This window comes from Dasypus novemcinctus, chromosome 4, assembly GCF_030445035.2.
Source record: "Dasypus novemcinctus isolate mDasNov1 chromosome 4, mDasNov1.1.hap2, whole genome shotgun sequence".
Classification (NCBI taxonomy): Eukaryota; Metazoa; Chordata; class Mammalia; order Cingulata; family Dasypodidae; genus Dasypus; species Dasypus novemcinctus.
In genome coordinates this window covers 104,798,020-104,821,860 of record NC_080676.1, presented here as the reverse complement: position 1 = coordinate 104,821,860, position 23,841 = coordinate 104,798,020, and the positions used below count along the sequence as shown (strand labels likewise).

At 36.3% G+C, this 23,841-nt stretch overlaps 1 protein-coding gene across 1 annotated transcript in view; it reads right to left on the bottom strand.

The window, feature by feature from the left end:
• Window positions 1–23,841, bottom strand: part of DCBLD2 (discoidin, CUB and LCCL domain containing 2) — a 71,234-nt gene that overhangs the window by 7,107 nt on the left and 40,286 nt on the right. The window contains exons 4-13 of the mRNA XM_004465931.5: window positions 15,501–15,552; window positions 12,960–13,032; window positions 12,516–12,649; window positions 10,944–10,984; window positions 9,937–10,152; window positions 9,019–9,143; window positions 5,554–5,704; window positions 4,659–4,745; window positions 4,447–4,572; window positions 1,997–2,090 (exon numbers count right to left, since the gene is read on the bottom strand). Coding sequence (XP_004465988.2) covers window positions 1,997–2,090; window positions 4,447–4,572; window positions 4,659–4,745; window positions 5,554–5,704; window positions 9,019–9,143; window positions 9,937–10,152; window positions 10,944–10,984; window positions 12,516–12,649; window positions 12,960–13,032; window positions 15,501–15,552 — 1,099 coding nt within the window. The remainder of the gene's footprint in view (window positions 1–1,996; window positions 2,091–4,446; window positions 4,573–4,658; window positions 4,746–5,553; window positions 5,705–9,018; window positions 9,144–9,936; window positions 10,153–10,943; window positions 10,985–12,515; window positions 12,650–12,959; window positions 13,033–15,500; window positions 15,553–23,841) is intronic.

Sequence of the window (23,841 nt, the reverse complement as noted above, 5' to 3'; positions counted from 1 at the left end):
ACAGATCATTTATTCAATGCATGTAAAGTGCTGAGTGCAGTGCTTGGCATGGGTCAAGGTTTTAATAAGTTGCCACTCTTATTATTATTTTCTTCCTCCCTGTTTTTCACAGTCTTTTTATGACATCTCCTCCTTCACTCATCATGAAGTCAATCATCAGCAATTTCAACTACATCCTTAGCAGTAGCTTTCGTTCTCCAATCAAACCTTTTTCCCCCTTGAACTCCAGGCATGTTTTCTAACTGCTTCTTAGGAGTACTGGCCTCAGGATCCTTTAATACCATCCTAAATTAATCTCAGGACTTGGCTTCCGCCTCCCTCTCAACAACCTCCACTCCCCCAGTCCTCACCCTTGTGCCCTGTGCTTTAACTGCCCTGGAATTCGCCTGTCAGAGGCGGCAGTGGACAAGAGTGTGGCTTCGAAGTCAGACTGCCTGGTTCAAATCTCCAGTCTGCCATTACTGGCTGGGAGGCCTTGGGCAAGCTATTTACATCTTCTCTGTGCCTCACTTTCCTCTTCTATAAAATGGAGTTAGCAAGAGTACCTGCTTCATAAGTTGCTTAGAGGAGTAAATGAGGTAATATATGTAAAGCATTTAGAATAATGCCTAAAATTAGCATTTAATTTTCAATAAATATTTGCTACTGCTGTTTTGCTCTCATTCTTCCTATTATTGCTGTTTTTCAGTTCCCTGAATTCATCATGCACTTTCCACTCTGGAACTCCTGAAGTTCTTTCCCCTCCTTTCCCTACAGTCCTCACGCTAACTCTTGGGGCCTCTGCACACCCAGGAGGAGCCTCCCCCAACACCAAGAACGTCCTCCAGCTGCCCTGCCATGGCACAGATCCTGTGGTTTGTACCATGGCTGACAGTGTTCTGCACTGTGTCCTCTCCCCATCGCTAAGCTTTGGGGTTCACCACTGAACTCCCAGAAAGCACAAGGTACACACCTGGCACAGCACAGGTATGCAAATATTTGCTGAAAAGCTTAACAAATGAAGTCATTCTCTTCTTGCATCAAACCTGCCCTCCTGCTTAATATCTCAACTCATGGCATCTCCTGGTCTAATTACACTGCCAAAAACCTCAGGTTATCACAGATCCTTTCTTCTTCCTTAGCAGACCTACTTGTGCATCCTGTTGATGCTGTCTAAAACATCTCCCCCTCCATTTCTTGTCCCTCCCCTAGAATCGGCTATGTTACATTCCTAACTTACCTCATTCTTTTTCAGTCTCCTCTCCATTTCACCCTTAAAGCTTCTGCCACTAACTTTATACAATCATTTGTTTAATGTCATTCCTCTTAACATTCCTCAATAATTCCCTCATCTCCAGAATTAAATCTTAATTTCCTTTGTCCAGAAAGCCTTTCCAATCAATAACCTCATTTCCATGGTTATCTCAGCACTCTGCCCTGCCAAGGCAGGAGATCTGTGGGCCTTTGCTCAAGCAATTCCCTCAGTCTGGGCCATTCTCTACCTTCCTCTATCCAACCAACACTGACTCCTTCTTTAAGCCAAACATGCCACACTTGAGGAGTATCCTTTCCCAGAAGAAAATACTGCAGATAACTCAGGGTTGTCACATCTGTGTTCCCCAGCATTTCAGAAGTAACTCATCCAACCATATTGTAGCTCTTTATATTGAGTCAGTTTATCCTGCTAAACTCTGAACACCCTGGAGACAAAACTGTGTTTTTTATTCTTTCAGTGATTTACAAAGCACCTATTACGTACTAGTCCCTGACTTTCTTATCTGTATATCTCAGTATTTAATGCAGAAGTTAACAGAATAAAGGTACTCAGTAACTGATGAACTGACTTATTTTTAATGGGAATAAAGGAGAAATGTATGTAACTTTTATTCTAATGACTACTTTAAATCTCTCTTTCAAAAAGGTGAATTGTATTTCATGTTGATGCTTAGTTTCCATTTCACACTTGACAGTATGGAATATATCCCCCCAGGGCCAGGTGAACTGGGTATGGACTGACCTGTTTCTCCAGTGCCACGCACAGACCAGGATGAGAATGAGGGTAGTGAGGACCATAACTAGCACAGGCACGAGGACTGCTGCCAACGCAACATCTGGGAAAAAACAATGTACGTTAATATCAAAGGCAGAAATCACGAGGGAACAGAGTTAGAGTTAACCACAGCATTCAAAACTTCTCTACATGAAAAAAATACCACAAACATTATTTCTGAGACAAGATGGCCATGAGTTAGTTGGTAAGTGTTGAAGCTTTTGAGGATACATGGAAGTTCATCACACTATTCGTTTGAATTTTTCATCAAAATAAGATGCGTGTATACACTGTGTGTATGACCACATCAGGACTCCACACAATGCTACAGCTGGTGGGGACTTAGGGATCTTTTAATCCCCATAACCCTCCTGTAGGAAAGGAATCCTGGGCCCAGAGACAGAGAGTAGCCTGCCTAAGGTATTTAGGATGTTAGTTTCTTCTGCCATTCCTTCTATCTCCTATCCCTTCCCAATTCCATGTATAGATAACAGCCAAGAGAAATGACAACAGCAGTGACTGCTGATATTCCCAAGGGTTTACTAAGCCGTCCACAGCATGATGGGTCTCATCTCTGTATTTTATTTCTTACAATAATTGTATCTTAAAGAGAAAAAGGAAGCCGATGACACAGGAGGGAGGGGGAAAGCAATAACATTAGGCCTGTGAGAAGTCAGATGGGATGGAAACCAGGTGAAGCGATCAGCCTCAAGTGGTATAAGGGACCTCCCTCCCATTGCAGTGGGAGAGAAGATTACAAACAAGTTATGTGGGCTCCATGGAAAGGGAGTTTCCTTCTAATGGCCTTGTGAAGTTGCAGGGGTCACTAACTGAATGAAGCTCTCCAGATCAAGGCTTTGAAAAATATGGAGAATGTTTAAAGTAACTCCTAAAGAGAACACAGAAGAGCTAACTAGGGAAACATGGCAAGACTGCCAGGCTGAGGGTCCCATTGAGTGAGGACCTGGAAGTTACGGTGGCACAAACCTGACCATTACATGATTTTTTTCCAGCATCACTCTCAGCCTGTTTGTGAGAACAGAAAAGAGAGGAAGTACACACACAGGAAGTCATGACTCAGGCTAGGAATTACAGAGAATTCAGAAAGGCAAATGGGTTCTTCCCTAGAGTTTACGAAACTGGAGAGAACAATCAGGATCAGATACATGCAGCAAAATTTAAAGAGAGGCTTTAAAGTTAACACCTACACATCAGCTCAGGTATGACAAATAATGAAAGTCTATGTACATCGCTATCCCAAAGAAAGGGGACTGAAGTCTTCAACTGAAAAGACCTGCACATGTTTTGTTGTTCTCTTTTTAAGCTTGAAGGATCCTAGTTCTGGGAAGAAAAGACTTTTAGGACACTTTCAATCTTAAGGTTCTGAGATTCTATAACCAGATTTTAAGATGAGCAATACTTTTAAATGACTGTTCTTCCATCCAGAGATGTGGTCTGGGATTCTGCCTGAATACCTGCCTTCTACACACTGGTAGGAAGCTTTCCCTGGGACACTGAAATGGCTTGCCTTCTGAGAACTCTTGCTTCTCTCTAGCTTCTGTTTCTAACTTTTCCTACAGCATATGAAAGAAATTGGTCTGTTTGGAAATACCTCAGAAGATGGGAAAGAAACTAACATTGTAAAAAGGTGGAGAAAGTTATAAGAATCAAGGCAAATTTTCAGTTTTTATAAGAAACAAAAAGTGCTAAGAGTTGAGAGCACAGAAAATGAGAATGACTAAAGTTCTATGTAGCACAAGTTACTCTAAATGAATTGTTTTCTCTCCTCTGCACTTTCCTGAAAATGAATGGACTTTTTATCTGTTGGCACCAACACTAACTCCACTAAGACACCAATGCCTTTTCTCTAAACTCAACCAAAAATTTGCTTTTCAATAACTAGCAAAATTGAAAAGCTATTATATTTCATGTTTTAACAACTTATAAAACTTGAAAGTAAATTCTACTTCTAAATTTACTTTTATAATCTGAAAAAAAAATTATAATTGTAAACATTTGAAGAAACAGAGACCAAAGATTTTTTATGAGGACCTTAAATCAAAGAATTTTTTAAAAAGTATTAGTTTCCATCAAAACTTCTATGATTTTTCTTTTTCCTTTATCCTTCAAATTAATACACAATCAGTGGTGGTGTGGGAAGCATGGGAAGCATTACAGGAAAAAAAAAATCACAAGAGGAGTTCTAGAACATAGCAGTGACCTTAAAATTTTAAAGAACAATTCTACACAGTACCACAGAAGATAACTTAAATCAATGAGTTTTTTAGAATGATTAAAGAGTAGAGTGAGAGGAAAAGAAACCAAGGGTTTAATTTAGAAATGCTCTTCCAATCTTAAGGTAAAAAACAAGCAGAAAATACCACTATTAATAGGTGTTAATTTCTGAGTTTGCATACCTTTGGTTACATTTGGAGTTACAGTAGTATTTTTGATATCAGGCGTGGCAGTTGTTTGTTCTGTCTGTGTAGGGAATGCATTGCCACTGCGAGGTTGTAGTGGTTGAGTAAATTTTGGGGCACGACCTTGAAAACAGTTAAAAACTCTTTATTCTTTTTTCAACACCATGTTGGTTAAAATAAATTCATTCTCACATTTAAAGCAGGCCTACCTTTGGCTATTTTTGGAGGGATGGTAGTGTTTTTGAGGTCTTTGCTGTTTCGAGGAGGTGGAGGTTGGGTAAGTTTTGGAGGACGACCTTGAAAAATGGTTAGGAAAAGTTGATACATTTTACTTATAAAATTATAGTTAAAAACAGTAATTTTAGATACCTTCAAAATGTCCTAGTATTCTTAATTCTGTAGAGCAATTTTAAATTTCAATGTGAAATGTATCAGAAGGATAAATATACTCTTCATTAAATGCATATATACCAAATTTCTCAGTTTTGAAAATAATTACATCATCTGAAAAATAATCTTCCTAGGAAGGAGAACAATAGGGCAATTATGTTGAACTCTAAACTATAAAAGGTATCATGACAGTTTGATATATTACTCATTCAGTTCATTTAATAAATATGTATGGAGCTGTAAGTCATTCTATACCACACTACAAGTCAGGCCCTGTACTGGCTTTGAAGATACAACAGTAAGCAAAATATTAATGTATTATACAGTACATAAGGAAGTTATTCTTACTTTTTATTTATTCAATGTAAAAGGCACTTCAGCTAAGGTTATTGCTATAATCTTAAGTGCCTATATGACACGAGTATTCTATTATGTGAGACCTGATTAAAAACTAGTAATAGGAAGATCAAATTTGGAAAGCAATCTCATTACATTATCTCATAAATAATGCTATCTCTTCTTCCACTTGCGATTTTAAAAACCATTCTAATATCTGGCTTTTTATAACAGGATAACTATTTTTTAAAAATCTCTTTATGAGCTTAAGCACAAAAATATTAGCATTAATCTTAATTACTTTCTCTGAGAACTGACAAAGCATTTACATTTAATAATCCAGTAAAAATAATGTCATAAAACACATTGTTGCTTTACCTTTAGGAATAAACTGACATCCAAGCAGTTCTATTTTCATGGCAATTTTCTGCTGCCATTGGGTAGGATTCACTCTAATAAAACGTGCAATAATTGGTGGCAAAAAGTTGTTACGCACATCCTGGTGATAATCTTTGTTTCCTTGAAATATCTTAAAAACAACAAAAAATCAGTACTTTTTATCAACAGAGGTTAGGGCTAAGTTCCTTTGCTTAAACATATTTTTGTTTATTTTTTTTCCCCTCTGGACCTTAAAAGAGATCTGCAAATTATGACACAGTAAACAAGAATTAAGTTTTAAGAAAATAAAATACTAATTTGGAAAAACTTTTGTTATATATTTTTCATCAGTAATTCATATAATAGGAAAATAGTGAATCTGAAAATTTTATTATGATTTAAGAATTTAACAAAAGTACTAACTTGGCAATCTGGGAAGAGAGTTTCAATTGCAGCGAGAAGTTTTATTGTACTCATAAATTAGTAACCCTAGTCCTACAGAATTATCAACTATTTAAACATATTAATTTTATTTTCAAAGGAAAGCGTAGTTGAACAAATGAGGTATTAAGAGGAAAAGCTTTGCTTGTGACCTCTTCATATTTTTCTCTAAATAAACAAAATGAACACACACTAACGAACACAAAGATATACTGCCACCTACTGGATAAGATACATAAAAAACAGTTCTATATTATAACCTCAGTTTTTCATTCATTGTTGCTATCTGAACCAGAAAAAATGACTCTGAAAGACTATGAAACTCTAGTCTGTACCTAATTTAATGATTGCAACTAAACATCAACAAATGCATTTTATAAAATACCCTTAAATAGAAATATGACTTTAAGTGACTATCTCATTTCTTCAACTATTTCAAGCAAATGACAGTATTTTCCACGGGAACAGCTTGCCTGTAATTAACTCAGAGGCACTTCATGACAACCCTGTGAAATAGGCAAGGCCTACTTTTGCCCTAATATTGTCTAGAGTTTCCACACTGCAGTGCAGGGAGAGAGACCACAAACGGTGGTGGGCTGACTGAGTTGAGAAGACAGAGCTCAGTGACCAGGAAGGCCATTACCTAGCATTTGCAGAGCAAGTGTAGGTGAGAAGAGAGCTCCAGAACTTGAGTGGGGTGAGGGAGGTAAGGGACGGATGAAGGCAGCCAGACATTTAGATATCCGTAGAGGGTTTCCCCTTAAATCTTTCCACATAAGGAAACTAACTACCTGCAGCTGGGGAAAGAACCCCTGTGAAAGAGCCAGCTGAACAATTCTCAGAGCTCAGGCAAGGCAGGGAGTAGCTCACCCTCCCAACAGTCAGAGCGGAGAAACCTCCTAATACATGGGTTATTGGGTATCGGTTTGAGTACTCAGAAGAGCACTGTCTCTTCTGAGTAGTAGGGAAAATGTTCTAGACAAAGGCTGCTCTCAGGTCCCACCTAATAAAGCTTAAAAGGAAGCCTTAAAAAGAACAAACTGTTTCCAAGTAACGTAATTGCATATCAAGACACAACTCAAAAATATTTAAAGGAATAAAAAAAAAATCCAAGACCAACCCAAAAATATAAAGTTAAAATTGTCTGGCATCCAACAAAAACTACTGGCATGCAATCTATGACCCATAATGAGGAGAAATATCAATAAACAGAAAAAGACCCAGATATTACACATGGTCGAATTAGTAGACAAGGACATTAAAGGTTATTAGAAATATATTCCATATGTTCCAGAAGGTAGAGAAAAGCATGAACATGTTGAGAAGAGACATAAAAGAAATTTTTTTAAAACCTAAAACTGAAAATTTAGAGGTAAAAAATAGATTAATCTGAGAAAAATATACCGGATGGTATTAATGGCAGACTAGACAATGCAGAAAATAGAAGAGTGAGCCTGAAGACAAAGCAATAAAAATTTCAAAAATAACATGAGAGAAAATAAAATTAACAGAGCATCAGTGAACTGTGGAATATCTTCAAGGATCATATTTGTGTGGGAGGGGGGAATATTTGAAGAAATACAGCCTAAAATTTGATGGGATCTATAAGGTATAGATCCAAGAAGTTCAAATAACCCCAAGCAGAAGAAACATGAAGAAAACTACACAAAGGCACATCATAATCAAATTGCTTAAAACAAATGATAAGAAGAAAACAAAAGCCGGAGGAAAAAAAACATTACATACAGAAGAACAAAGTCAAGAATGATAGCAGAATTCTCTCTGAAAACAATGCAAGATGGAAAATGGTGGACCAACATATTTAAAGTAGTGAAAGGAAAAAAACTGTCAACATAGAATTCTATACCAGTGAAATTACTGTTCAAAAAGGACAACAAAAGAAAGTCTTTTTCAGTTATATTTAATGTTAGAACTTTTTAGAATATAAGATGGATAATTCTTGTTATTTCAAAAATTAATTATATTTCACAAGTATAATAAATTACTAAATAAATTTGGGTGTGTCAGAAGTTAAAAGAGTAGTCAAACTTGGGAGAATGAAGCAGAGTAGGATAGGTGTGGAGACAGGATTATTTGCTTCAATGGGCAGAGGCTCACCAAAGATGAAGTTCATGTGATATCAAGGATAAGAGAGGAAAGAAAGTCTTTAATGACAGCAGAAGAGTTTAGATCCATAAGGAAGATAAGAGAGAACCTCTGGAGATTTCCAAAGATAAAGATGAAAAACATGGTAACTAAAGATATACTAGCAAATCATACCTATGATAGAGAGGACAGTATCATATAACTGAAAAATTTATAGGGATGTTTCATTTGGAAAAAAAAGTGTCCATAATTTCAACTCTAGATGTGAGGTATCTATCTTCCTTGCAGACAGGGATTCACTGGGGTGAAAGGGATAAAGCTCTTGATGAGTCCATCTCAGCCTACATTTCAGTCTTTATCATCTGCTGTGGCTCACTCCAGCATCTTCATAATTTTTTGCTAACCAAAACAAGAATTTCATAATTACCATAGATGCTAAGAAAATTCTTCAGGTAGGAAAGTTGAAGTTTCCTAAGGTGAAATTTGGTGGAAAGATCTTGAAATGATCTCCCAATTCTGTAATATTCTATAATTTAATATATTTTGGCCTATACCTTTTTTGTCTTTTATCCTCCTTGTCAAACAGAGTAGAAATTAGGCTTTCTCTGATTCTATGAATTGATAAAATTCAAAGTTCCTTGTGCAGACTTACCTTAATAGAGTAAACAATTCAAGTTAAAAATGCAGTGACAAGAATCAGGAACTCTTACAATCACTAAAACGAACCTAGAACCACTGAGAATTTTTAAACTATGGGTAGATAAAAGTCAATAACACTATCCAAATAACCAGCAGAGGGCAGAGTAAGACAAAATGATATTAACTTTTATATCACTATTTACACAGGAGTACTTCTGTGACCCTTAGCAAAATTCCATTTTTGAAATGCTTTGTCAAATAACTTGGTGATCGTTTTACCTTATCATGCTCCACACCAGGCTCTCTGTACACTGTCCATTTCTGCCCATCATCACTGTACAGAATTCTGTAAGCAGATACATAGTAATTGTGCTCCACCATGGTGGATCCAGTGGTAATAATGCCTGGGGAATGAAGAGTTGCCTCTATTAGTGCACAAAGTCTGATCCCCAAAGTTATTCAGCATTGAAGAATACCTGAGATGTACCATTCAAATATTTCTACCTATGCCACAATTTCATATCTAAGTGCATAGATCCAAAGGTTTCATCATAATAGTTACTAAACCTTGACTTTATTCTCTTGTAAAGATAGAAAGATTTATAGACTCATATAAAGAAAGGGCTATTTCATTTTGGTAGCCTGTATTCATATCACTGTGAAATATATTTCAACACTGAGTAAGTTTGACTTCCTGGGAACAAACAGATTAAAAATGATTATTGTTATTATGTCCAGTACCAAAGAAAATAACTCCTTAACAAAATTATCTAAATCAACCCCAAACTAGTATGCTAGCCATCTGCTAAATTCCCCCTAAAATAAATTTATATTAAGCACATGTGGAATATCAGTTATTTACAGCACCTAAAAGGGGTTTGCCTTAAACATAAATTTTCCTTAATGATGTGTAAGAAATGGCCATTTCCAATGTTACAAGACCACTTCACTATAACACTACCTTAAGAAAGGATCATTTTTCTCTGAAAAAGAAAAGCTAATACTAATTAAATATTGTTTTTTCTCCCCTGCAATATTTTGTAAAATCACCTCTAGTAATAGTGACACCAAGGAAGAAAATGTAAAACCAAATAATTAAATGTTCAGTGACCTAATTTTCTATGAAAATCTTAGATGTACCAGGTTCGCAAATAAAATCACTATTATAAAGTGTTCTAGAAAATTATGTCTCCTAACCTGTTATCTTCTTTTCCTTATTCAGATCTATTTGTAACCACTGATACTCATCAGTGACAAAAGCAGCCCAAGGGGGTCCAGGTTTTTTCAGCCTGGCCTTTTCAGGTTTCCAACTATTTTCTTGCCCTGTGTGGTCAGTCCACTCCAGCACAGATGATGCAGTTATTTGAGGATCAGCAATCACACCTGATTCCATGCCCAGTGTTCCATAACAACCTGAAATAAAGAAGAAAATAATTTGGCTTCCAATTATAAATTCAAAATATACATAAACCTGTTCATATCAAACTTTTCACCACATCTTTAATTGACATATACTATACTAATAATACACTGTAAAGAAGAAATTTCAAAAGTAGGCAAGTGTTTCTTAGACAAATGTTCTACCTTTGTACCTTGTTAGGAAACCTACAAATATATTTATTTACAAGCAATATTCATTGGTGTAATGGAGTTACATTATTCTCTTCCAGGAACACCTTCCTCATGTAAGTGGATGACTCACTCCCTTACCTGACTTCAGAATTTGTTATGATGCCACATTTTCCTTTCCTGACCTTATAAACTAGTCCCTCCTGCATTCCATATCCTTTCTTGCATATTTTTTCTACAGCTTTTTATCATCTTATAAACAATCATTTACTCATTGATTTGTTTATTAGCAATCTCTCACCACCACAATGTAAGCTACAGGAGGAAAGGATTTTATTTTGTTCACTGTCATTTCAGAGCCAAAATAGTGTCTGGTCAATAAAAGATATTTAGTATTTTCTGTTGAATGAATGAAATACTTCCTCAGACAAATTTAAGTCACGTTTTCTAAGAAACCTTCCTTGCTTACATGACCATTTCCCTATTAACACATTTCCAATTTATTCTCATCATTATATTATCTATCGTACCTTAAATTGTTATTGTAATGACTAAATGAGAAAGCATCAAGAATAAAAAAATAAAAGCAACTGGTACAGTGCCTGGCATACAGTGTTATAAGAAGAAAAGCTTACCACTTGTCTTAAATGTAAAAAGACTTGTAGATAAGTGTCCCCTGAAAGAGAGAAAGGTTTTTTGGTCACACTCACATAACACACAACATCCCCATGTATTTCCTTTGTCTTTATTTTACTGCATAAAGGAATATTCCATGGATAAAAATTACACAACTGAGATTGTTCCTACTAAAAAAAGTTCTCATTTCGAGGCAGAACAACTTCTGAAATCAGCATAAACAACTTTCATTACAAGTATCTGGTACTCAGTTTCATAAATGACTACAAATGTATCCACATAACCTTAAATATATACTTATCTCTTTTCCCTGAAATAAATTAACCCCTAAATTTTTTCTGAGTTATCTCCTTTTGGTGAAAATATACTAAAAAGTATTATTCTCAGAGAATGAAGCTCAAGTTTCCTGGGCATAAACAGAAGGAAAGCTGGCAAATAAAACTAAATATGGGAGAGGAAATGAACATGTCTGAGAACAAAAAGTTTAAGGATTAGAACACTCCACTGCATTTGGATATCAAAGTAATGGGATAGAATGGCTGAGCTGGGTAGACTGGAGGGGCAGGGAAGGGAGTTAAGCCATAAAACTCTGAGGAACATGGAGAGGTAGACTGTCAGTATATGCTCCTGCCTTGAGCATAACCCTCGAACCATTACACAATGATATGACCTATCTTTTTTCTTTTAAGTCCTGCTGTGTATGGCCAGAGAGCTAAGAATGATTTTTGCAAGTTTAAAAGGTTGTTAAAAATAACAAAGAAGAATAAACAACAAAGATATATGTGTCCTGCAAAGCCTAAAATATTTTCTAGCTGTCCCTTTCCAGGGCCCCTGGCCTATTCTGTCCTGCGTACAGACCATGCTTTTGTCTTCTGAATGGGACTGCCCTACTAACTATGAAGAGAAGCTGGTTTCAATTAGGCTTAGCACTGCTTGCAGGAATGAGCCTAAGAGACAAGATTTTACAAAAAGAGATAGCTAATACTGTATTTCTATCTAATATTTAATGATCTATTGCAACTTGTCCTTTCAATGCCTAGTCTTTTTTCCCCCAAACAGTAGAACAATGTGGATATCATGAAAATACATTCTTAAAACAATCTCATTGGATGAGAGAGGAATTCATAATAAATAATACTACTGCTCATTTATATCAAATTTAATTTATCTTCAAAGTATTTCAATTATCCTCAATCCATCCTGGGTCACATGGTCTATAAAGTACAGAGTAGTTAGTTTTCTGAGTTCCAAATTGAAGCTCAGTAACAATTTAGCTACAAACATCTATAGTCTTATCTCAGATTTTTTTTTTTAACACTCTTAGAAAAGAAGAAAGGAAACACACACCCTTCTAAATGACTACATTTCTGAAGAATCATCTAAGATAGTACCATTTGCCTATTCTTACAGAGCCAATGATTCCATACACTCAGACATTGAGCACACACAAATATGAACGTTTATTGTATGAATATTATTTCATGGACCCTGTTAGCAATGATACTGCTGAGACTAGCTAGGAGACTTCTAACCTGCCCAGCATGCTTAGTATAAAAAGCATGTGTACTTACACCACAGATGTGACGTTGTTAGCCAAGGAACTTTCATAGTATGGGATACCTTTACTAATTACAACACTGATTTGGCCACCCAAAACGTTTGACACTACTCCTGCATGCACTCCAGCCATGCACAATGGTGAGGACTTGAGGAAAAGAAAAAGAAAATTATTAGTTTTTAATTTTCTTTTGATAATTCCTAAGTAAGGCACACTTCGTTGAGAAATTAATCTGGGCAGTTTTCTTATAAACATGGAATTGATTATTATTCCTCTAACACAGAACAGTTTTATAACAAAAGAAAAGGAATAAAACATTATATAAAATGAAAATGGACAATCTGAAGAAAATAAAAATCAAGATAAAGATATGCAAGCAATAGATATACATCTATCTTACATGGAGTTAAAAAAATAGTTACATCACAACTGTAAAATAAGTCTATATCCAACTTACATCTCTATATCCATGAGGAATTGTTCCAGATATCTCAGCAAAAGGAAGCAGACAACCAGCTGGGCAGTACTTACTGAAAGATGAAAACAAACAAAAGGTACATAACACTGTACTTTCAGAGAGAAGTTTTTCAGTCTAATGTCAACAGCATTTGTGGGTCGGTGAGTCTTCAATTTTCTTGGCTGTTATTTATAACCTCCTACATAACTCATGTCATGACTTTTATTAAAAATGCTTAAGATAAAAATTAAGACAGAAATTGTTATTTAGTGTTTTTTCCCTGCTCCCCATTAGAAAAGTAATCTGGGAAGTTTTTTTTCTTCAAACTTTAGTTATACATTTACAACACAGAAACATTCAGATAAATCCAGAACATATGATGGAGTACATATCTCCGACAATCCTAACACCCTGAGAGAAACATCACTTCTAAAAAGCCTTTCCAGACTTTTTTCCACCCATAAATCTATAAAGCGTGTCTTCATCAAAATATTAATATTTGGAAAAATTACCTCATATTCTATATATTACTTTGATTTTTTTTTACAACATAATGAATGGTATACATATTTTCTACTGCAAGACCTAGTTCATCATTTTAATAGCTACATGACATTCAATTTTATGGGTAAACCATAATTTATTTGACCTACCCTCTATTGAGCAAATTTAAGTTGTCTTAAAAAAATGTTTGACATTCATTCACTTATGCACTCATGTTCTTGCTCAGTCATACTCATCTACTAAACACATTCATTTGAATGTCCATTATGTTTTCTTTTAGACACTGAGCTGAGCTAGGTACTGGGTTTACAAATGTCAACCAAACAGATGTGGCCCCTGTGCTGACTAAGCAGGGGGACAGCAAGATGTTAAATTGGTACTTACAGAAATAATTAGATTTTGAAGCTACTACTCTTACTACATGCCAGGCAGTATTCTAAGTGCTTCAGGTAATTGCCAATACATCACTCTGTGATAGAAACTATTATTATCCTCATTTTACAAATGAGGAAACTGAGGCAACTGTGGGCCCAGATCACACAGCTGATAAATGGCAGATGGGTACCAGAGTCTGTGCTCTGTTATGCCAGTCAGGGAATGGGGCTCTGAGGAAGTGAAGCCTCAGTGGAGGGCTAAAGGATGCCACAGGAGCAAGCAGAGAAAATGCACACCAATTAGAGGGAATAGTGAGCCCAAGAGGCAGGCCTGGTATGGAGGACAGGAACTGAAGACAACCAGGAAAGGTTAGAGTACAGTGAGCAAAGAGTAAGGTTAGTCTGAAGAAGGTTGGAGAGGTGGGCAGGAGCCAGGTTATGCTGAGGCTTTGTGGACTACAGCAAGGAGTCTGGATTATATTTCTATGTAAAACAGGAAGCAACTAAAGGATTTTAATACTTACATACATCATCTGATTTATATATTGAAAAAAGATTATTCTGGCTCCTGGGAAGATAAGAGACTATCAGGAAGCATGAGTGGAAGCTGGGACCGTTGGACAGATAGTCCAGCAGTCCAGGTGAGAGATGATGGGACCTTGGATTAGGATGATGACAACAGACAGCTGACCTGGACGGGTTCTCCGTCTGCACGGCTGCCTGCCATAAACACATACCAGGGTCACCTCTGCTGACCTGGAGCCCCTAGCAAGTGCTCTCCTTCAGTCAAGCACCGGGCTGAAGAGGATACCCTTCCCATTTAGAACCACTCTTGAAGACAAATTTAAGATTCTTTGGGGAGTGGCAGGAAGTTGGGGGAGGGAGTTAGGGAGATGGGCCTTGAAAAATGAAAACGATTTTGCCGAGTACAAAAGAATAAAGAGACCCATGTAAAAGTCCCAAGAACTCAGAGAAGTGTAAATAAATACTGAGCAATTTCAGCCTGAATAACAGGGGAAAATGCAGAAAGATGAGATTAAAAAAAAAAAAAAAAAAAAAAGGCCTAAGGACTCCCTGTGAAATATCCTGAAGACCAGATAAGGAATTTGGACTTCTTTTGTCATAGGAGCTCCTGAAGATTTTTAGAAGTGAAATGATCAGATATGTATTTTGGAAAATAACTTGGCAGCAATGTGAATGGTAGAATAAAGTCAGCAAAGAACAGATATGAAAGATCAATTAGAAATTAATCCTTTTCCAGGCAAAAGACAGGGGCATGAAGCATCAAAGTAGTGGCAGAAATACTCTTCTGTAAAAACATGGAAAAATTCTTTAAAATCTAAACTGTCACCCTTCTCTTTTTTTGAAAAAATTTAAAGAATTCTTCTACCTTTATTAAGTAGTTTTGCCAGATTTTGAAGAGCAATTAGATCTAGCTTTAAAGTTTATTAAAATTAAACTTCACTGTGAAGAGGATCCAAATCTACAATGAAATAAAAATTTAAACATGACAGCTCAACAGTTTTAAATAAACTCTAATACACTGAAGTCTTAGACCAATGATAATGTGTCATGTAATATACATTAATCTCAAATGTATATAAAAATAAAAAGTAGATTAAGAGTAACAGTTAAGCAAAAAATATCACAAATATAGTCATACCTGAACTCAGGTTCCAAAAAATTGGGTGCAGTGTCCAAACAAGTAATAAGATCTAGAAAAACAAAAATAAAAGCCATATTCAATAATCTATAGGTATATTCTTACTAAAACTGTTTACAAACCCCAAACCCTACTGATCAAAATCTCAACATGACATCAAGATGCCACTTAAAACTTTAAAAACCTTTTTGTTAATTACTATTTCAATTTTAAATAGCTTGATTTTGAGGATTGTATCTTTCCAATATTGTTTGCTCCCACACTACCTCATAGAATCCCATAAGTATAAAAGATACACTTTTACTACCTTAAAAGTGTAAAATACATAAAAAAGTATGTCTTGGCTACTGTATAATAAAAAAAATTTTTGCTGGATAACCCAAGGAAAAAAAATGACTCAAGGGGCTGGTTAATTCTGTGACTCTAGACGACTGCTACTCAAAATCTGGCTAATGGAAAGGACCAGCAGTATCAGTATCTTTTGGGAACTACTTAGAAATTCAAATCCTTGGGCTTCATCCAGACTTAGTCAAAATCTCTGCAGTTGGGGCCCAAAATCTGTTGTTAACAAGCCCTCTCCAGATGATTCTTACACCACTACAGTTGGTGAAGCACTTGTCGAAATAACAAAAATCTTTAAAATTTTTACATTTTCTCTCTAGAAATCAACAAATATGAATAACTGCTAACATGTCCCTAAGGAAGTTCTTGTTCGCAGGTTGTGCATAAGGTGACTTTGGTTAAAACATTTCAACAGCTTTCCTCTGCTCTTTGGATAGAAAGTAAACTCCTCAGAGCAGCCTACAAGGTCTTGAAGAGCCTGGTCCCAACCCACTCCCCAGTCTCATCTTGCACTGGTCTTGTTTTCCCGCCACACTAGCCTTCTTGCTGTTCCTGCTGACACCCTGCTCTCATGGCCTGGCAGACTTTTTGCACTACCCGAGCGAGCGGACTCCTCTCTAAGATCTCAGCTTAACTACTGCTTCTCCACAGACGCTGTCCCTGACATTCCCAAGTCAAAACTCTAGTCAAACCTCTAGCACATAGCACTAAAGCTTCTAAAAATTGTTATTAAATGGGTGACTATTATAGTAGCATCATTTTACAATGTCCAGTCATGAATGGAAAATGAGGCTGACATTCTATTTTAGAAATGGGAAGAAATTATGTGTTTATTACCCAAATGAAATATGTTTTGAAAGAACTAGAGCACAAAATAATTGTACTATACCCTTAGGAAAATGGTACTTTGAAAGTCATTCTGTGGATTAGTATTCTATAGAACACAAATACTTGATTAAGTTAAATCTGTTTTGGGATTTAAGATGATACATGTCTGGATAGGGGTTCACATCTACCTGGCTGACTGAATGGGAAAAGAGACAAAACAAACTGAATTACCCAGATAGTATTCATCCCTGGCGATCTTAATGTAACAATAAAGATTGATTTTCCACTATCCTGCCCTGCCAAAGGAATTTTTAACTTCTAATATCAGAAGTTCAACTTCCAAGATGAATATCCTGGGGGGGAAAAGATACCTGTGTGAGGGGAGCAGGTGTAGCTCCATGGTTGAGACCTGCTTCCCATGTACAAGGTCCTGGGTTCAATCCCTAGTACCTCCTAAAAAAAAAAAAAAAAAAAGATACCTGTGTGGTCCAACATGGTATTCAAGCCACAAGGAGATCGCCAGCTGGCCTTATTACCACAGGTCAATTATAGATATACTTGATCAGAACATGGCTTTGGGTACAAGTCCATACTGTGCTGAAACTCCAGATAATGCCATGCGAATGTGTGCAATTCACTAACCTTGTTCTCAAATTCTTTGGGGGCCCCAAAGAGGTTTTTTTAGGAGGAAAAAAGAATTGAAAATGGACAGGAACCAGAGAAAAACTTTAACCTTACAACTTCATGAAGGTAAAGAAAATAACTTTAGAAAAATAAAGCAATAAAATGAAGCAGGAAATTAAGAAGCTTTAAAATATTTCTTTCTTGAAGGCTTTTTCCCAAGAAAATAAATTCCCAGAAAATCCAAGGCTCCCTGTTATTAAGAACACCAGCCCAGACAAGCTGAACACCGCTTAAAAGTAACCACCTGCCTCTCACTTTTGACAGTACTATGTAAGAAGTTATCATAACCAATGGTGTAGAATTGAAAGTTCAAAAATAAACCCTCACATTTATAGTCAACTGCTTTTCAAACAAGGGTGCAAATTCATTGGGGGTGGGGGTGGGGAATAATAGTCCTTTCAACAAATGGTGCTGGGTTAACTGGCTATCTATAGGCAAAAGAATAATACTGGACCCCTAAATGTCACACCATAGACAAAAATTAACTCATATCTAAATGGAAGAGTTAAAACTATAAAACTCATAGAAGAAAACATGGGTAAATCTTTGTCACCTTGGATTAGGCAATGTTTCCTTAGATATGACACCAAAACCATAAAAAAACAAAGAAAAAATAAATTGGAATTCACCAATATTAAAATTTTTGTGCTTCAAAGGACACTATTAAGAAAAGGAAAAAGACAATCCACAGATTGGGAGAAAATATTTGCAAATCATCTATCTCATAAGGGTCTACTGTCCAGAATACATAAATAAATAACCCAATTTAAAAATGGGCAAAAGATCCAAATAGGCATTTCTCTAAAGATGAAATACAAATAGCCAATAAACATATGAAAAGATGCTCAAAATCATTAGCCATGACGGAACTGCAAATCAAATCCACAATGAGATACTCACTAGTTATCTATTACATTTGCTAGAAGTTATAATAAAAAAGACAGATAAGAAGACGTGCTGGCAAAGATGTAGAATCTCATGCATTTGGTGGAATTATAAAATGGTGCAGCTACTTTGGAAAACAGATTGGTAGCTCCTCAAAATGTTAAACATATGACTCAGCAATTCAATTCCTTAGTATGTACCAAAGAGAAGTGAAAACATATGTCTACACAATACCTTGTACATAATGCCAAAATAGGGAAGCAACCCAAATGTCTGAAATCAAGTGATGAATGGATTAACAAAATTAGTATAACTACACAATGGAACATTACTCAGCAATAAAAAAGAAATGAACAACAGATACATACTATGAACATAGCATAGGTCAGCATGGATGAACCCTGGAAACATTATACTAAGTAAAAGAAGCCAGTCATATAAGACCACATACTGTAAGATTCCATGTATATGAAATGTCCAGATATAAGCTAATTTATAGAGACAGAAAGTAGATTAAGGGTTACCTAGGGTGGAACGGGGAGAGTTTAAGGGAGAAAAATGCAGTGACTGCTACTGGCTACAAGGAATGTAAAAATATTTTAAAATTGTTTTTGGGGGTGATAAAAATGTTTTAAAATTTATTGTGGTAATGATTACATACAACTCTGAGAATATACTAAAAATCATTGATTTGTATGCTTTAAATAGGTGCACTGTTGAAAACTATATCTCAAAGTGGTTGTAGAAAAATAAAAGAGAAAAGCTATTATAAAATTAATAACAATTTCCTTTGATCTACAGCACATCTGCATTGGGGGAGAAAACCAAGTTTAGGAAAAGATAGAGCCAGAGGTGGCAGTTCGTTCTTTCATTCAAGAAATACTTAATAAGCATGTATTATAATAACCAGGTATTTATAATACATGCTTATTAAACTAGGTACCAGAGATAGAGCAAAGAATACACCAGTCGAACCTCCCTGCATGTAGGGAGTATATCTCCAGTGGAGGAAAAGAGAAAACAGGTAATTTTAGTAAGAAAGTATACAATATGTTAAAAGGGGTTGAGCACTTTAGAAAAATAAAGCAAGGAAGGATGTTAGGAAAAGTAAGGGGGGAGGGGTTTGCAATAGGCCTCAATGAGGGTGACATCTGGATGAATTCTAAAATTGCTAAGGGATTGAGGCACAAGGATGTGGATAACTAAGAAGAGGCAGAGGGAATTACAAGTGCAAAGGCCCTGAGAGGTGGAAGCAGGTACTACATGTTTAAGGAGTAGCAAGCAGGCTGGAATACAGTGAGGAAGGGGAAGAAAAGTAAGAGCTGAGATCAGATGAGTAACCAGGAACCACATCCTACAAAGTTTTAGAGGTAAGAACATGGGCAGAGAAGGGACCTTCATTTTAACAGGATTACAATGACCACTGGGTTGAGAGGAGACCAAAGGGGAGAGAGGGCAGAAATAAAAGTCAGTAAGGAAACTGCTGCCACAATTGAGGCTAGAGTCAACGGCAACTTGAACCAGTCCAGCAGCACAAGAGGTGTTGAGATTTAGCCAGATTCTGATTAAGTACATATATATCCAATAATGGATTGAATATTTAGTTTGAGAAAAAGAGAAGAATCAATGATAACTCTAGATTTTTGGCCTGAGCAACTCGAAAGTTGAACTTACTATATAATAAGTGCTTAGGGTAGTGATTATAGTAATAAGCACTGATAAAGCACCCATTATCAACTCTTCTTTTGCATGCTGGATCCACTTTCCACACCCTGGAAACATACAGACACTACAGTCAGGGCAGATAGCTCAGGAGTTTGGTCCCTTGTCATTGGGCCCTACTTTGGAATTTATGCTCCCCAGTGTGACAGAGTTGGACTCAATTGTGGTTTCCCTACCCATGGCTCTTCTGTCCTTCTATTTGAACTTATAAGTAGTACTAAGGTTGGTAGGTTTACATCCAAAAGACTTAAATCTTTGGCTGTCCATGTACCAGCTGGGCCCTGAATCTCAATGGAGTTATAACACCTACTTTCCAGTTCACTGGACTCACCCAGGACAACTAAAAAGGAGGAGATGATGGATAACCAACATACCAAGGAACCCAGTGTGTCTACAACTGCAAGCAAAAGAGTTCCATCCATCGACCATATGCGATCAAAACCCCCCATCAATTAAAGGTGGAGTGGGCATCACCATCCCAGAACCCTCAGGATTGGGGAATGAACTATGGACTAGAGTAGACGTACTGGTTATTCTACTATAGACTTATTGTGGTTCTAGCAATGGAAGAAATATCACTGACGTGGAAGCAGTTGTCACTGGAGGTTCTGAGGATAGAGAGAGGGAAAAACTGGTGTAATTCGGGGGCATTTCAGGACTTGGGAATTGTCCTGAATGACATTACAACAACATATACAGGCTATTATATATCTTTCAATAATCTATGGAATTGAGCGGGAAAGAGTGTAAATTACAATGTAAACTTCAATCCATGCTTAGTGGCAATGTTCCAAAATGTGTTTATCAATTGCAATGAATGTACTAAACTAATGAAAGATGTTGCTAATGTGGGAAAATGTGGGAGGTGTGGGGAGCAGGGCATATGGGAATCCTCAATATATTCTCTGTAACATTCATATAATCTAAGTATCTTTTGAAAAATTAAAAAGTGAAAAGAAATTAAAAAGAGGAATTGAACACCAGCTGACTGACAGACATATGAACAAGAAACAGATACTCATTTTTAAAAAAAAGAGTTGTCCTACAATACCAGAAAAATCAATGATATATCCAAAGTTTAGGGCACAGCATGTAAATTTACAACATTCTTTATTTAAAGCCTACAAACAGGATTTTTTTCTAAGTCTAATCAAACATTTAATACACACAAAATAATATTTGTAACCTATGTTACGACACAAAATAGTAAACATATGGCCTCCTTCATTTGGCTGCTCTGGACAGGAGGGCCACAGCGGTCATAAACAGAGTGATCTCAGGATTCTGCCAAAGCAGACTGGCATTCTCTTTACCCTGTGCAGTCCAAAGTAAAGTCAGCATCTACAGTGTAGATTCTACACTAGTCTTTAAATAATAGAGTCCAACCCAAAATGACTGTAACCATAATCCCTATAAAAATAAAGAGCTCCCATCCTTCCCCAATATCTGTTTTCCCTAATTCTAGTGTGTTCTAGAGGAGGTGGGCCTCAGATGGGGCACTGAAGGCAGGAGGAGTATATAAAAGCATACAGAATACAAAAGCAAAGGCAAGCCAATAATCAACAAGAGTATGAAAGATTACAGGGTTTTCTTAATCAAGACACTATTGTTAGATTTTCTAAGATAGTTCCAAACTTAACAATATTACTATCAGCCATAACTGACAAACAATGCCTGGTTTTAAAAAAAATTTAGATACCTTACATTTATTTTCTAATGCATAATAATTTATGAAGGCTAGAGAATTTGAAATATTTATTTTAACATGAAATATTATATAAAACCATATATAATATCAAGCAAATGTGATATATACTTTATAAGTTAACCAATCAAAAAATATATATTAGCACACTGATACTGTCTTGAAAATACTTACAATTCACAATGTTGGCTATTTCTGCGAGTGCAGGATTATGAAATACATTTATTTAGGCTTTCCCAAAAAATTTTGTATTCATGATTGAATTGAAAAAAGACTCTAGCAGTCTCAGTACCCATCACTCAGAGCAGAATAGCATGAACTCTATCACAGCTGCAGGGTATAATTTTCGCTCAGTTGAAGTCATCCATTTACTTCTAAAGGAAGGGAAGCCTGAGTGCCTTTATTTATTCTAATTCAAAAAAGTACAAAGTGGGAAGCGGACTTGGCCCAATGGATAAGGCGTCCGTCTACCACACAGGAGGTTCTCGGTTCAAACCCTGGGCCTCCTTGACCCATGTGGAGCAGGCCCATGTGCAGTGCTGATGCGCGTAACGAGTGCACTGCCACGCAGGGGTGTCCCCCGTGTAGGGGAGCCCCACGTGCAAGGAGTGCGCCCTGTAAGGAGAGCTGCCCAGCGCAAAAAATGTGAAGCCTGCCCAAGAATGGTGCCGCACACACGGAGAGCTGACAGCAAGATGACCCAACAATAAAGAGACACAGATTCCCATGCAGCTGACAACAACAGAAGCAGACAAAGAAGAACATGCAGCAGATGGACACAGAGAACAGACAACTGGGGGGGGGGAGGGAGAGAAATAAATAAAAATAAATCTTAAAAAAAAAAAAAAAGTACAAAGTACTACTTCTTAAATTACTATATTTACCAGAAAGAAAACATAAGAAGATAGATAATACATACCTATATTTTTTTCTTCTCTATTTATTCTAAAATTCTTTAAATAATCAATTTTCTGGTCCTGAAGGAGATGAAGTCTTGCTTTCATAATTCACACCTGGTCCTTAAGCTTGCATTGTGGGCATGTGGTCAGCTACTTTGTTCAAGTGCTAAAGGATGTGGGATAAGGCTCTTCTTGCCACTAAATTCTCCTGACAATATTATTTTGTGACCTTAGGGCTAATTCCTTGTCTCCACAATAGCACTAATTTGAACCATCTGCCATCTTGTTGAGGGAAATAACATACTTTATTGGATTCAGAGTCACCTAACATTTATTGAACAGATGTGAGTGCCAAATACTATGCTAGGTACTTTTGCATGTTCTCTTCTTTTACATAGTCAAATGGGGATCTTATATTTCTGTTAGAAATATTACAGTGCCAACTATGAAAGCTGAACCTCAAAAGGAGCTCAGAAGGAATTTTCTTAGATGAAAATAAATCAATGTTTTCTTATGGATGATGTCGGTATGTCTCAGTAGTCTAAACAATAACTTACCTAGATGGCCGTCAGCTACATATGGTTATCCAGTTCAATCTGTATATGGTTAACTAGTTTAAATCAAAACCTTGTGTAAGTCTAAATTCCTACCTATTAAAAAATGGATGTAAGACATAATAAAAGATAGCACAATTCATTTGCTACTGAGGCAGTATCTAGAACACTAGTAATTACATTAACATTAATAAGAGCAGCAGTGAATGAACATAGATACAGGATGGCATGAGACACACATCCTAGTCTATTTGCAGCCCTCCCAAAGTAAGTAAAAAGTGAAATACAGAAGACACTAAAATCCCTAAGGTGCTCTTCTTTATCTGCCAGCTTGAAATAAACTCTATCTCATAATATGAATAGCTTCTTTGAGTTAACAATCTTAACATATTAGTTCTGCATATAAATTTTCTCTCTGTGCAAAATGGGCGTTCGCTCATCAGAACCTTCAATCTACAAATTGACACCAAATATACTTTTCTGCATGCATATAATATTACAAACACACTTTCTACATATTCATTTGTGTGTGTAAATAAATAAATGCATGTGAACTGAGTCTCTGTTAATAAAATCTTACTAATTGGTTGAAGAGTTTTAAAATGTTTGCTAGACAAAGCAATTACAAGTTAGGAACATAATATAAAAATTAAAAATAGAAATCTAGCCAAACCAAAAGGAGTCTATAATATTATTGTACAATTAAGGTAGTAAAAAAATCT